The sequence below is a fragment of the Dicentrarchus labrax genome, unplaced genomic scaffold (genome assembly GCF_905237075.1).
Source record: "Dicentrarchus labrax unplaced genomic scaffold, dlabrax2021, whole genome shotgun sequence".
Classification (NCBI taxonomy): Eukaryota; Metazoa; Chordata; class Actinopteri; family Moronidae; genus Dicentrarchus; species Dicentrarchus labrax.
Window position 1 is genome coordinate 302,973 of NW_026136760.1, and position 13,229 is coordinate 316,201.

Here is a 13,229-nt window from a genome sequence, read left to right on the forward strand (position 1 = left end):
TATTTATTGTAAATGCATAATGCACTTTTGTCTTATTTTTAGTTTAGTTTAAAGTGTTCACATAAACTTGCACAATGGTTCATTTTCCTGACAAATAAGCTACTAACAGTTTTACATTTTAATTTTGATGATGACGAAAACAGGTATATAATTAGTGGTGTTTCTTTGATTTCTTTACATATTGTTCTTTATGTCTTAGCTTGAATGTTTAGATTTGTATCATTTAAACCTGCACTACTGGAAATATTCCTGACAAATAAGCTGTTTACATGCTGAACCCTTGTGCCTTTGATGTTACATTTTGATGCTTTTGATAAGATTTTGTAATATAATAAACACTGTTAAATACTTAATACCGAAAACCTTGATAATTATGGTCACTATAACCGTGAGGTTAAATTTTCATAACGTTACATCCCTAGTTTGAGGGCACAGTCCCTGGAGAGGCTGATATTCAATGGTGTGGGGATGGAAGTCTCTCCTGTGCAGCAGTGTGGATATGACTATCTTGCTGTTAGGGAAATTGGGGGAAGCTTGCTCAATGACTCTCCTCAGAGAGTCTGCCAGTCTGTCCTGGTGCCTGTATGGATGATGATGTGGCTGTCTCTCTCTCTCTCTCTCTCTCTCTCTCTCTTTCTCTCTCTGTCTTTGTCTGTTTCTATCTGTCTCTCTCTCTGTCTCTCTCTCTGTCTCTCTCTCTCTCTCTCTCTCTCTCTCTCTCACTGTCTTTGTCTGTTTCTATCTGTCTCTCTCTCTCTCTGTCTCGCTATCTCTCTCTCTCTCTCTCTCTCTCTCTCTCACTGTCTTTGTCTGTTTCTATCTGTCTCTCTCTCTGTCTCTGTCTCTCTCTCTCTGTCTCTCTTCTGTTCTCTCTCTCTCTCTCTCTCTCTCTCTCTCTCTCTCTCTCCCGCGCTCTGATTGGCTCGCGCTCTGCAGCAGCCTCCTCACCGGCAGCACGCGCTGCTCCGGTCCGTCAGAGTCCCGGTGCGGTCTGTGGTCCCCGTTAATAACTGGAGGGAGGACTATTGAGAGACCCGGACCAGGACCGGACTGACCCGGACTCCCTTTTTCTCTCTGTGTGTGTCCCGAGTTCTTTTGGTCCGGTTCGGCTGCCTGCGTTGTGTGTTGGGATCTAACCCGGCTCGGCTCGGCCAGGCTCAGCTCGGCTCTTCCCTTGTGGATCTGTTTTGGTTCGGACCGACATGGACTTAAACCGGACCGGACCGCGCGGGACGAGGTTGTGAACGGAGGGACCGCCGCGTGCCAGAGCGCGCGCGACCTGCGATGGCTGAATGACAGAGAGAGAGAGAGAGAGAGGCAGACAGACAGAGAGACAGACATGGAGAAACTACTGAGTCAGGTAAGAGCGCGTGCGTGTGTTTACTATTATATTATTGTTGACTACGATTTGGACCGTAATAATCTAATCAATAATCATTAGTTCCTGATGTAACTGATAATATCAATAAGATAAGTGATCATTTGATCAGATTCACTATTGTTAACACAACAACAACAACAACAACAACAACAAAGTTCATTAAAAACAGACTTAGATCATTTCATTAATTTATAATTATATTAATTTCTCATCATTGCCCTTGTCTCCAAGGTCTTGCTCATGGTGGTACTGTTGGGTCTCTGTAAATAATGTTTTAAAGAGTTCGGTCTAGACCTGCTCCATTTGAAAAGTGTCCTGAGATAACTTCTGTTATTAATCGGTGCTATACAAATAAAACTGAATTGAATTATCAGTAAATAAGGTTTGAATCTGTGTATCATTTGTTCGCTTCATATTTAATTGAAATTCCAAAATCAGAAAATCAAAAAAACGGTTTGTTATTTCTTTATTCGTTTATGAATCTGATACCAAAAAACAAATAACGGTTCATTTTTTGCTCCGTGTATGTTTTGGTCATTGGATTTTCCTTTCAGTAACGGGTATTAAAAAACAGAAAACGAGTGGTTATTTGATTTTCGTTTTAAAATACAAAAATTAAAATTGAAATACAAGGCGTTTTTCTTTTTCGTGGTCAGAAAGGGATGAGCGAAATTAAAAAAAATATTCGATTTTCATTTTCTATTTCATATAACAAAAAATAAAATCACTAGAAAACAGAAACAGAAAAAAGACCTGTTTTATATATTCTGAGACCGGATGTTGTCATTTACAGGACGGTGCTGTGTAGAAGAAACAGTAGGCTAGTAGACTGCGGTCAATCCAGCCGTGAGTCCGATCTCCGTGGTCAAATCAACCGCACTTAAATTTCAGAGTGTACAAGTATTCTCAGCATTATGGTAAATGCGGAGAAACAGCGTATTTACTTCCGGTTTTCAAAATAAAGGTATTTAGAGCCGTAAGCTATAATTAAAATATGTTACATTAAAGTGTTGTGTGCCCCTGATGAATAAAAAAACACTTTATATCAAGTATCTTTACTGCACCAGTGTGGAGAAATGCCAAAATAAAAGTCTCATATTTATGCCTCCAGAGATTGCATATTTGACCATATTTGAGGTACTGTAAAAACATATTGCTCAGTGTTTCCTGGCTACTGATGGTATATTTGACTTTTACACATATGAGACTACAAACATACTTAATATCAAGCATTTTTACTGTACCAATTTGGAGAAATTCAACAATAAAAGTCCATATTTGTACCTCCAAGTGGTATTTTCATATATTTGAGCTACTGTAAAAACACCTTGCTCAATAATTCCTGGCTATGGATGGTATATTTGACTTCTACACATCTAAGACTACAAGTATACTTAATATCAAGCATTTTTACTGTACCAATGTGGAGAAATTGAAGAATAAAAGTCCCATATTTATACTTCCAGATTCCATATTTTCTTATATTTGAGCTGCTGTAAAAATGTAAACTGTATGTGGAACCACCTGCAACAGCTGTCACACTGAATAATATAAAAAATAATATGTGAGGAAGAGACAGTAGGTACAATGGTGTTTTGAAGTTAAAACTAATTATTTTTCCCTTTTACCTACAAATGGACACAGCAGAGCTGCAAAATAAGAAGAATGTGGACTGCCATTGCATTTTGTGTGAAAAATAAACAAATTAGAATTGTGTAGGATTTTGTGTTTAGTGTTTATATTATCAAGATGTTATTAAACATTTGTGTGAAATTTTGTCATGATTACCGCATCATTATTGAAGTATAATGAAAACGCTTCATCCATAGCCAGGAATTATTGAGCAAAGTGTTTTTACAGTAGCTCAAATATATGAAAATATGCCACATGGAGGTACAAATATGGGACTTTTATTGTTGAATTTCTCCAAATTGGTACAGTAAAAATGCTTGATATTAAGTATGCTTGTAGTATTATATGTGTAAAAGTCAAATATACCATCAGTAGCCAGGAAACACTGAGCAATATGTTTTTACAGTACCTCAAATATGGTCAAATATGCTCTCTGTAGGCATAAATATGAGACTTTTATTTTGGCATTTCTCCTCACTGGTGCAGTAAAGATACTTGATATAAAGTGTTTTTTATTCATCAGGGGCACAACACTTTAATGTAACATATTTTAATTATAGCTTACTGTTCTAAATACCTTTATTTTGAAAACCGGAAGTAAATATGCTGTTTCTCCGCATTTACCATAATGCTGAGAATACTTGTACACTCGAAATTTAAGTGCGGCTGATTTGACCACGGAGATCGGGGTCAGGGCTGGCTTGACCGCAGTCTACTAGCCTACTGTTTCTTCTACACAGCACCGTCCTGTAAATGACAACATCCGGTCTCAGAATATGAAAAAACAGGCCTTTTTTTTCTAGTGATTTTATTTTTTTTATATGAAATAGAAAATGAAAATCGAATATTTTTTTTAATTTCGCTCACCCCTTTTTGACCATGAAAAAGAAAAATGCCTTGTATTTCAATTTTAATTTTTGTATTTTAAAACGAAAATCAAATAACCACTCGTTTTCTGTTTTTAATACCCGTTTCTGAAAGGAAAATCCAATGACCAAAAGATACATGGGTCCGTGTATGTTTTGGTCATTGGATTTTCCTTTCAGAAACGGGTATTAAAAGACAGAAAACGAGTGGTTATTTGATTTTCGTTTTAAAATACAAAAATTAAAATTGAAATACAAAGCGTTTTTCTTTTTCATGGTCAAAAAGGGATGAGCGAAATTAAAAAAAATATTCGATTTTCATTTTCTATTTCATATAACAAAAAATAAAATCACTAGAAAACAGAAACAGAAAAAAGGCCTGTTTTATATATTCTGAGACCGGATGTTGTCATTTACAGGACGGTGCTGTGTAGAAGAAACAGTAGGCTAGTAGACTGCGGTCAATCCAGCCGTGAGTCCGATCTCCGTGGTCAAATCAGCCGCACTTAAATTTAGAGTGTACAAGTATTCTCAGCATTATGGTAAATGCGGAGAAACAGCGTATTTACTTCCGGTTTTCAAAATAAAGGTATTTAGAACAGTAAGCTATAATTAAAATATGTTACATTAAAGTGTTTCATGCGCCCCTGATGAATAAAAAAACACTTTATATCAAGTATCTTTACTGCACCAGTGTGGAGAAATGCCAAAATAAAAGTCTCATATTTATGCCTCCAGAGATTGCATATTTGACCATATTTGAGGTACTGTAAAAACATATTGCTCAGTGTTTCCTGGCTACTGACTTTTACACATATGAGACTACAAACATACTTAATATCAAGCATTTGTATTGTACCAATTTGGAGAAATTCAACAATAAAAGTCCATATTTGTACCTCCAAGTGGTATTTTCATATATTTGAGCTACTGTAAAAACACTTTGCTCAATAATTCCTGGCTATGGATGGTATATTTGACTTCTACACATCTAAGACTACAAGTATACTTAATATCGAGCATTTTTACTGTACCAATGTGGAGAAATTGAAGAATAAAAGTCCCATATTTATACTTCCAGATTCCATATTTTCTTATATTTGAGCTACTGTAAAAATGTAAACTGTATGTGGAACCACCTGCAACAGCTGTCACACTGAATAATATAAAAAATAATATGTGATGAAGAGACAGTAGGTACAATGGTGTTTTGAAGTTAAAACTAATTATTTTTCCCTTTTACCTACAAATGGACACAGCAGAGCTGCAAAATAAGAAGAATGTGGACTGGCATTGCATTTTGTGTGAAAAGTAAACAAATTAGAATTGTGTAGGATTTTGTGTTTAGTGTTTATATTATCAAGATGTTATTAAACATTTGTGTGAAATTTTGTCATGATTACTGCAGCATTATTGAAGTATAATGAAAATGCTTCACCCATAGCCAGGAAATATTGAGCAATATGTTTTTACAGTAGCTCAAATATAAGAAAATATGGAATCTGGAAGTATAAATATGGGACTTTTATTCTTCAATTTCTCCACATTGGTACAGTAAAAATGCTTGATATTAAGTATACTTGTAGTCTTAGATGTGTAGAAGTCAAATATACCATCCATAGCCAGGAATTATTGAGCAAAGTGTTTTTACAGTAGCTCAAATATATGAAAATACCACTTGGAGGTACAAATATGGACTTTTATTGTTGAATTTCTCCAAATTGGTACAATACAAATGCTTGATATTAAGTATGTTTGTAGTCTCATATGTGTAAAAGTCAAATATACCATCAGTAGCCAGGAAACACTGAGCAATATGTTTTTACAGTACCTCAAATATGGTCAAATATGCAATCTCTGGAGGCATAAATATGAGACGTTTATTTTGGCATTTCTCCACACTGGTGCAGTAAAGATACTTGATATAAAGTGTTTTTTTTTATTCATCAGGGGCGCATGAAACACTTTAATGTAACATATTTTAATTATAGCTTACTGTTCTAAATACCTTTATTTTGAAAACCGGAAGTAAATACGCTGTTTCTCCGCATTTACCATAATGCTGAGAATACTTGTACACTCTAAATTTAAGTGCGGCTGATTTGACCACGGAGATCGGACTCACGGCTGGATTGACCGCAGTCTACTAGCCTACTGTTTCTTCTACACAGCACTGTCCTGTAAATGACAACATCCGGTCTCAGAATATGAAACAACAGGCCTTTTTTCTGTTTCTGTTTTCTAGTGATTTTAATTTTTGTTTTATGAAATAGAAAATGAAAATCGAATAATTTTTTTAATTTCGCTCATCCCTTTCTGACCATGAAAAAGAAAAACGCTTTGTATTTCAATTTTAATTTTTGTATTTTAAAACGAAAATCAAATAACCACTCGTTTTCTGTTTTTAATACCCGTTTCTGAAAGGAAAATCCAATGACCAAAAGATACATGGACCCGGATCGATTTTGATTTTGATATTGAGTTTGCCGCAATTTTGCAAAGCCTGAAAAAACTCAATCATGCAGTGATTGTACTCTGTATTTTTTGAGTAATTTCGTATCGACGCCATGGCTGCACTGGAACCATATGCTGATTTAATTAAAGACTTATTTGGAACTGGCAAGACACATGTAGAGATTTCTACTACGCTGCAGCAGATGGGTATCCGGCTAACTTTAGTTAAACTGAAGAAGTGACTCAAGCTAACGAGACAATAACTTCCAGTTCATACAAAGCGAAAAAATTTAATATCAAAATCAAAATCACGAGCGATCAAGGCCCGTTATTTCATTTTCTATTTTTGATCTGAGCAATAAATTGAAAGTTCAAAAAATGAACCGTTATTTGTTTTTTGGTATCAGATTCATAAACGAATAAGGAAATAACAAACCGTTTTTTCATTTTCTGATTTTGGAATCTCAATTGAATATGAGAAGAACGAATGATACACAGATTTGATTGACCTCCATACAAGGCTTACTTCCTGTTTCCAGTGGGGGGTGCTATGTTTGGTCGCCACAGACACGCCATTAGACTAGAACCTTAGATTGTAAATGTCTTTAGAAATCAAATCTGAAGTCATTCAGTTTGTTAGGATTTGTGCAAAAATGGCAAAAACGCTTCTTTCTTGTAATTGTGCCCGTCTTTAGATTACACTGACTACGTTTAGAGTTAATAGAACCTGTTGAACTGAATCTACTTTAAAGCCGTTGGCTGATGTGTGTCTGTGGAGAGTTCCTCAAACCAAATCAAACTCAGCATTTTGTAAAACAGCTCGTTAGAAACGCTCATTAGTCCCTGCAGGATCTCACAGGCTGTTTCTGCTGATTCTTTAGTATAAGTCATTAAAAATGGGACTCTGACTATGGGGATGAAGAGACGGCGGGTTCAGTACAGGAATATTTCTTTTAGTGAAGCTGGTAGAGCCGCCCCCGTACCGAGGTTGAGCCCCCTCGCCCAGGCTTAGACCCCATACCCAGACTGAGCCCCAGTACCCAGACTGAGCCCCCGTACCCAGGCTGAGCCCCCGTACCCAGACTGAGCCCCCTTACCCAGACTGAGCCCCCGTACCCAGGCTGAGCCCCCGTACCCAGACTGAGCCCCCTAGTAACACATAAGCGTCCATATTGACAAAAGTTTAAACATTTGTATTTGTGCAGGTGATCTAAAGCTTTAAGAGGTTTTATTCATCCAGACCACATCTGTACAATCCAGACCAGGACTCAGGACTCTATGGAGACCTGTTTCTGTTTCACTGCCAATAATCAGCTGTCAGTTCGTGGTCCTGTAGGATCTCAGCTTCATTGATATGTTGTTAGGAACTGTTCGATAACACAGTGGTGGCTCAGTGGGTAACTCTGTCGCCTCACTTGTCCCAGGTTTGATTCCCAGCTGGAGCAGTTAGCATGTTCTTCCTATGGTTGTGTGGAGTTTAAATAAAGAGAAAAGGGGCGTGGCCTCTGTCACCAGACACAGCTCAATTCAAGGAACTGGTAGATGTTACCTTGATTATAGTGCCACCTGCTGGGGGGCATGTGTCAGGCTCAAACATGATGCTCACACTTACAACAGCAGGATGCGGTGTTGTTTCCTTTAGATTATAATTAATGGTAACCCGGTGTGGACACTTTAAACTCACCTGGAGAGACGAGACTCCAGAGTGATGCTAGAAATAGGACAGTGGTTGTGGGGTAGCGCGTCAATGCACGCGTCAATGCACGCGTCTAGCTGCCGATTATACATAGAAAATAACAGGGATGGCTGTTTGGACGCATGGCGTTTGGCGCCGGCGTGTTTTAGCCTTTCTGCAGCAGAACGGTCACCAACAGAGGAATAGTAACATCAGTATGAGAGGTCTCAACTGGGTTCCCAGCACCGCTGCTAGTGCTGGGAGGGACTCGGACAGACTGGGACGGACTGTGAGCACTGGCCCAGAGTCCCTTCACCCTCCAGGCTTGGACTCCTAAATAAACAGCATCTACAGTGAAGCTGCCAAACATCTGGATGAGAAACATCTGGTAGTCACACGTGTTCAAGTCTCTGTGGAGACGAAGACGATGTGGACAAAAAGACTAAAACTGGGAGAGACAGAGAGAGAGAGAGAGACAGACAGAGAGAGAGAGAGAGGTAATGTATAAATGGAGGAGGGTGCTGGCATTTCACCAACATACATCATTCTATATATAGAACACACACACACACACACACACGCACACACACACACACACACACACAGCTGAGGTCTGTTTCATTCAGTTCCAGAGGACGAATAATGAAATGAGGAGAAGAAGAGAGAGACAGAGAGAGAGAGAGAGAGAGAGAGAGAGAGAGAGGTGTAAAATAACTGTCAGCAGCTGCGGGGGGCGATCAACACACACTCATCCATCACTTCTTCCTGTTTCTGTCTTCTCCGTTCATCCCTCAATCATATTACACTGCAGAGAGAGTGAGACACGGAGAGAGTGAGACAAAGAGAGAGTGAGACACAGAGAGATTCTGGGACGTTGTCCAGACAGACACGAATATTTTGAAAACGGATTCTCTGAATAACTGAAACATTGTGTGTGTTTGTGTGTGTGTGTGTCACTGTAAACAGGAAGTAAAAATAAGGCAGAGACTGAACTTTATCAGTATTTTATATTATATTTATATTGTGCTCTACAAATAGAAACTGAAGTTTTGACTGAAACTGAACTGAACGTTTTGTGAGTTAGTTCATTGAGTTTCTGTGTCAGAGAAAGCGAACTGCAGTCAGTGTCTGTAAATCCTGGAGGGGCAGAGCGAGAGACAGGTCTAATAGCCTATAAATACTATTATTTTTGTTATTATTCAGTTCTGCTTTAATCTGAGAGCAGATGTTATCACAACTGTGGTCTGTGTGAAGCAGCTGAGGTCACGTTTGTTTGTTTGTTTGTCTGTTTGTTTGTTAGAGGGTCTCAGCTGTTTACTCTTATGATTCTTTCAAAGGTCGAAGATGAAGGTTCTGTGATTTATGGAATCACTGATGATAATTGGCTCAGTGTTCAATATTCAAAAAGTTTATCAGCCCCTAACATTCAGTTTCTATTTATATGTGACATTTTCTGTCTCTGACAGTTTGTTGGTCTGCATGGTTGGTTATCTGGGCCCGTCTCTGGTTTCTCTGCTGGGACCTTTTCTTTTTGTTTCTCATTCACAGCACTAACAGCCGCCTGCAGGCAGGAAACCAACAGAAAGTCTGAGTGCTCAAACAGTCGACCTGTAGACTATGTGGATGGTATAGTCCGAGTGCTCAAACAGTCGACCTGTAGACTGCTGGGATGGTATAGTCCGACTGAAAGGTTGATGGTGGTTGGTTGATTATTTTTTTGTTCAGTTGTTTGGTCAGTCCGATGGTTGTTAGTTGCTTGCTCATGGTGGTACTGTTGGGTCTCTGTAAATAATGTTATAAGGAGTTCGGTCTATATCTGCTCCATTTGAAACGTGTCCTGAGATAACTTCTGTTATGAATTGATGCTATACAAACAAAACTGAATTGAATTGAATTGATAGTTAGTTGGTCAGTTGGCAGTTCTGTCAGTTGCTAAATGATTGGTTGATGGTTAGTTTGTTTGTTGGTTTTTGGTTGGTTGATTGTTGGTTGATTGTTGATTTGTTGATTTGTTTTTATTTGGTTGATTGGTGGTTGGTTGGTTGTTGGTTGGTTGGTTGGTTGGTTGTTGGTTGGTTTTTATTTGGTTGATTGGTGGTTTGGTGGTTTTTGGTTGGTTTTTATTTGGTTGATTGGTGGTTTGTTGGTTTTTTGTTGGTTGATTGTTGGTTTTTGGTTGTTGGTTGGTTTTTATTTGGTTGATTGGTGGTTTGTTGGTTTTTGGTTGGTTGGTTGTTGGTTGGTTTTTATTTCGGTTGATTGTTGGTTGGTTGGTTGTTAGTTTTTATTTGGTTGATTGGTGGTTTGTTGGTTTTTGGTTGGTTGGTTGGTTGGTTGGTTGATTGGTGATTGGTGGTTGGTTGGTTGATTGTTGTGTGGTTGTTGGTTGGTTCATGGAGGATGAAGCTGTGTTCACAGAAACACAGAAAAAACATTAGAAGGGTTTGCTGTTTGATCTCTGATGGATTTTCAAACTAAACATTGATCCTCAATGATTGAGTCTAAACATCTTTTATATGACTGTGAAAAACAGCTGCTTATTTTATATCATGAAACAACAGCGGAAGAGTTAAACATAATAAAATTGAAAATATATTGACAAGAACATTTCTACAGTTTGTTCTTGATTCAGTAAACTAAAAACCACTCTGCAACCCCTGCACTCCACCAGACCTTACCCCAGACCACCTTATTGACAACATCACTGTGTGTTTCTGGCAAGTAAATCACATTTTTCTTTTACAAAATCCACTCTCCTTTCCCCCGGTCTCTGGTGCCATTTATATTAAGTGACCCAAATCTTAAACCCTCCAAGACAAGAGGAAAACAGAAAACCACATCATCATTCTTCCAGTAAGCCCAGATTCTGTCTGACAGCTCTTCAGCCTAAATCTGGATCTGCACCTTGCTTCCAACATATATGTCTCACTGATGTTAGACTCTGCTGAGAGTCTGGAAAATGATAAAATCACTGTTTCATATTTCGTATTCTTGGTTTCATCGACCTGGCCCACTGACATCTCAGCTTTTCCTATGTCCGCAAGAGACTTTTCCATCTGATCCCACCTCCTTCAGACTCCTCATCGACCTCCAGACTGCCCTCTGTCTGTTCCCAGGAAGTGAGGCACCCCAGTCCACCCATCCTGCTCCTGTCTACCTGCTCCCTCCAATCATCCCCACCTATTACTACAGGCCCCTGACTCTCCTGTTCTCCATCAGAAGACCGACCTGCAGCATTACTGTCTTTGGTTGCCCTAACGTCTATATGAGCTCTCCATGTTTCACATAGAAACCTCAAGCAGCGTGTGTTACACTGATTCATCGGCATCCAGCACATACCTTACCTCCTCACCACCCTCCAGTCAACTGTAACCTTACCGTAAATTGCCACTTTTGGTGTGAAAACAATGATGACATGGCCTCGGACAGCATGCATGACTATTATGTTCATAAGCCAAATGATGGTAAATGGACCTGTACTTGTATAGCACTTTTCTAGTCTTCCGACCACTCAAAGCGCTTTTACACTACGTGCCACATTCACCCTTTTACACACATTCACTAAGTGATGGCAAAGCCCATCGAACAGAATCTAACTCATTCATACACATTCACACAATTTGGGTTACGATACAGTGGAGCCCCCTGCCAACACGATACGATTCACCTCTGTTCACGATGCGATGCGATTCATTGATGATTTGACAACGATTTGACTTTATACAATGCGATTCGGTTCGATACGATTCAACACAATACAAAGAATTTACAAGCCCACATCTGGTTTCTAATGTATTTGATACTTGATTGTTTTCTATAAAGCAAACCAATAAATCCAACTTAAAAAGAAGATGCAATTCAATATGGTACAGACAGAGAATTTTTTTATTCCTAATAACACTAAATCATAAACAAAAAATATTTTTTTCATTACGTGTTTTTAATCTCATTCTCTACTTATACAATACTAAATGTATTGTATTCGGGCAATTTCTTTTTAGCCTCTTTATAAAAAAAAAAGAAAAAAACAGTCCTTTTCTCAGGTCCTTATACTAATAGTGTTCTCTGTCTGTAATTTCACAATGTTTTACAGAACACTTATAAAACTTCCCAACATCAACAATGTGCATTGTGCAAATAACTTTATCATAGTGCAATGTCCATACTACTGCTGCCAGACTGATGTGCTTGAGCTGACACTCTTCTAGTTTGCTAACTGAGCAGTGAGAGCAGAAATCACTGAGATTTATACAACAATATAACAAAAATAAACAATTGCAACTGCCTACAAATTTAGGTGTTAAAAATTTAACTATTGACTGACACCCACAGCAACTGTAAACATCACTCACACTGAGGTATATCAACTAGAGGTCTTTCTTTTCAAAGTGCAAAGTCCACACTGCTCCTGCACTATTGTGTGTCTTCCAAGGTACGCTTAATATCTCCTCTTCACCTGTTGTGTCGCTTCCCTCCATTTTTTCTGTTTACTAAATAACTGCATCTGCGGCGCCGCGCAAAAAGATAGTGATGGTACGTTCAAGGCACCTCGAAAACACTGGTGCAGAGGAGATAAACTATGTAATAATCGATGTAACCATGGGTTTTACCAATGCAGACACGCAAAGAAAGATACATTGCGCATTTAGCCGCCAGTTGTATCCAATGCACACTGAAGCTACCGGTGCACTCGCATCGCAAATGTCTGTCTCGCACCACCGATTCAAATCGGTGAATCTCTCCATCCCTAACTTCGACATGTGGCACCAGGAGCCGGGGATCAAACCAACAACCTTCCGATTAGGGGACGACCAATGATGATTGATCAAATGATCAAGCTGTGTTTGTGCTCTGTGGAGTTTATTAACGTTCCTTCAGCATAGTATAGAGTTGCTGCACCGTTACTGAGATCCTATAGCAAATACAAAAAGAACTGTACAAACAACCTGAAACTGCCCTGTGATGGGAGAACACATCACCCTTTTTGTTATCATATGAAAGTCAGTGTTATCATTTTAGGCACTGCTGGCCATGAGTACCCAATCCTATGCAGTGCTCCACTATAGTGGGAGGATGCAGTAGAGCGCAAGCCGTCAGTACAGAGAGAAATAATACTCATTACATTGAAAAATGTATTATTTGTGATCAAAATGTTGTCAATAATGTGTTAGAGACCCCCACAGATGATTTCACTGCCTTCATGGGAGCTCAGAACCCTTCT

At 38.7% G+C, this 13,229-nt stretch overlaps 1 protein-coding gene and 1 long non-coding RNA gene across 5 annotated transcripts in view; both read left to right on the forward strand.

The window, feature by feature from the left end:
- The first annotated feature begins 903 nt into the window (after window positions 1-903).
- crhr1 (corticotropin releasing hormone receptor 1) overlaps window positions 904-13,229 on the forward strand; it is a 45,283-nt gene continuing 32,957 nt past the window's right edge. For 2 of the 4 annotated variants that reach the window (XM_051393648.1, XM_051393649.1), the window contains exon 1: window positions 906-1,360. In XM_051393648.1, the coding sequence (XP_051249608.1) occupies window positions 1,340-1,360 (21 nt within the window). In that variant the 5' untranslated portion in view covers window positions 906-1,339. Of the gene's footprint in view, window positions 1,361-13,229 lie in introns of all 4 variants that reach the window. The other 2 variants (XM_051393646.1, XM_051393647.1) reach the window with 2 other exon arrangements.
- Window positions 2,782-5,270, forward strand: LOC127359684 (uncharacterized). The gene is made up of 2 exons (XR_007882724.1): window positions 2,782-2,963; window positions 5,077-5,270. It is a non-coding gene; the product is annotated as an uncharacterized LOC127359684 (long non-coding RNA).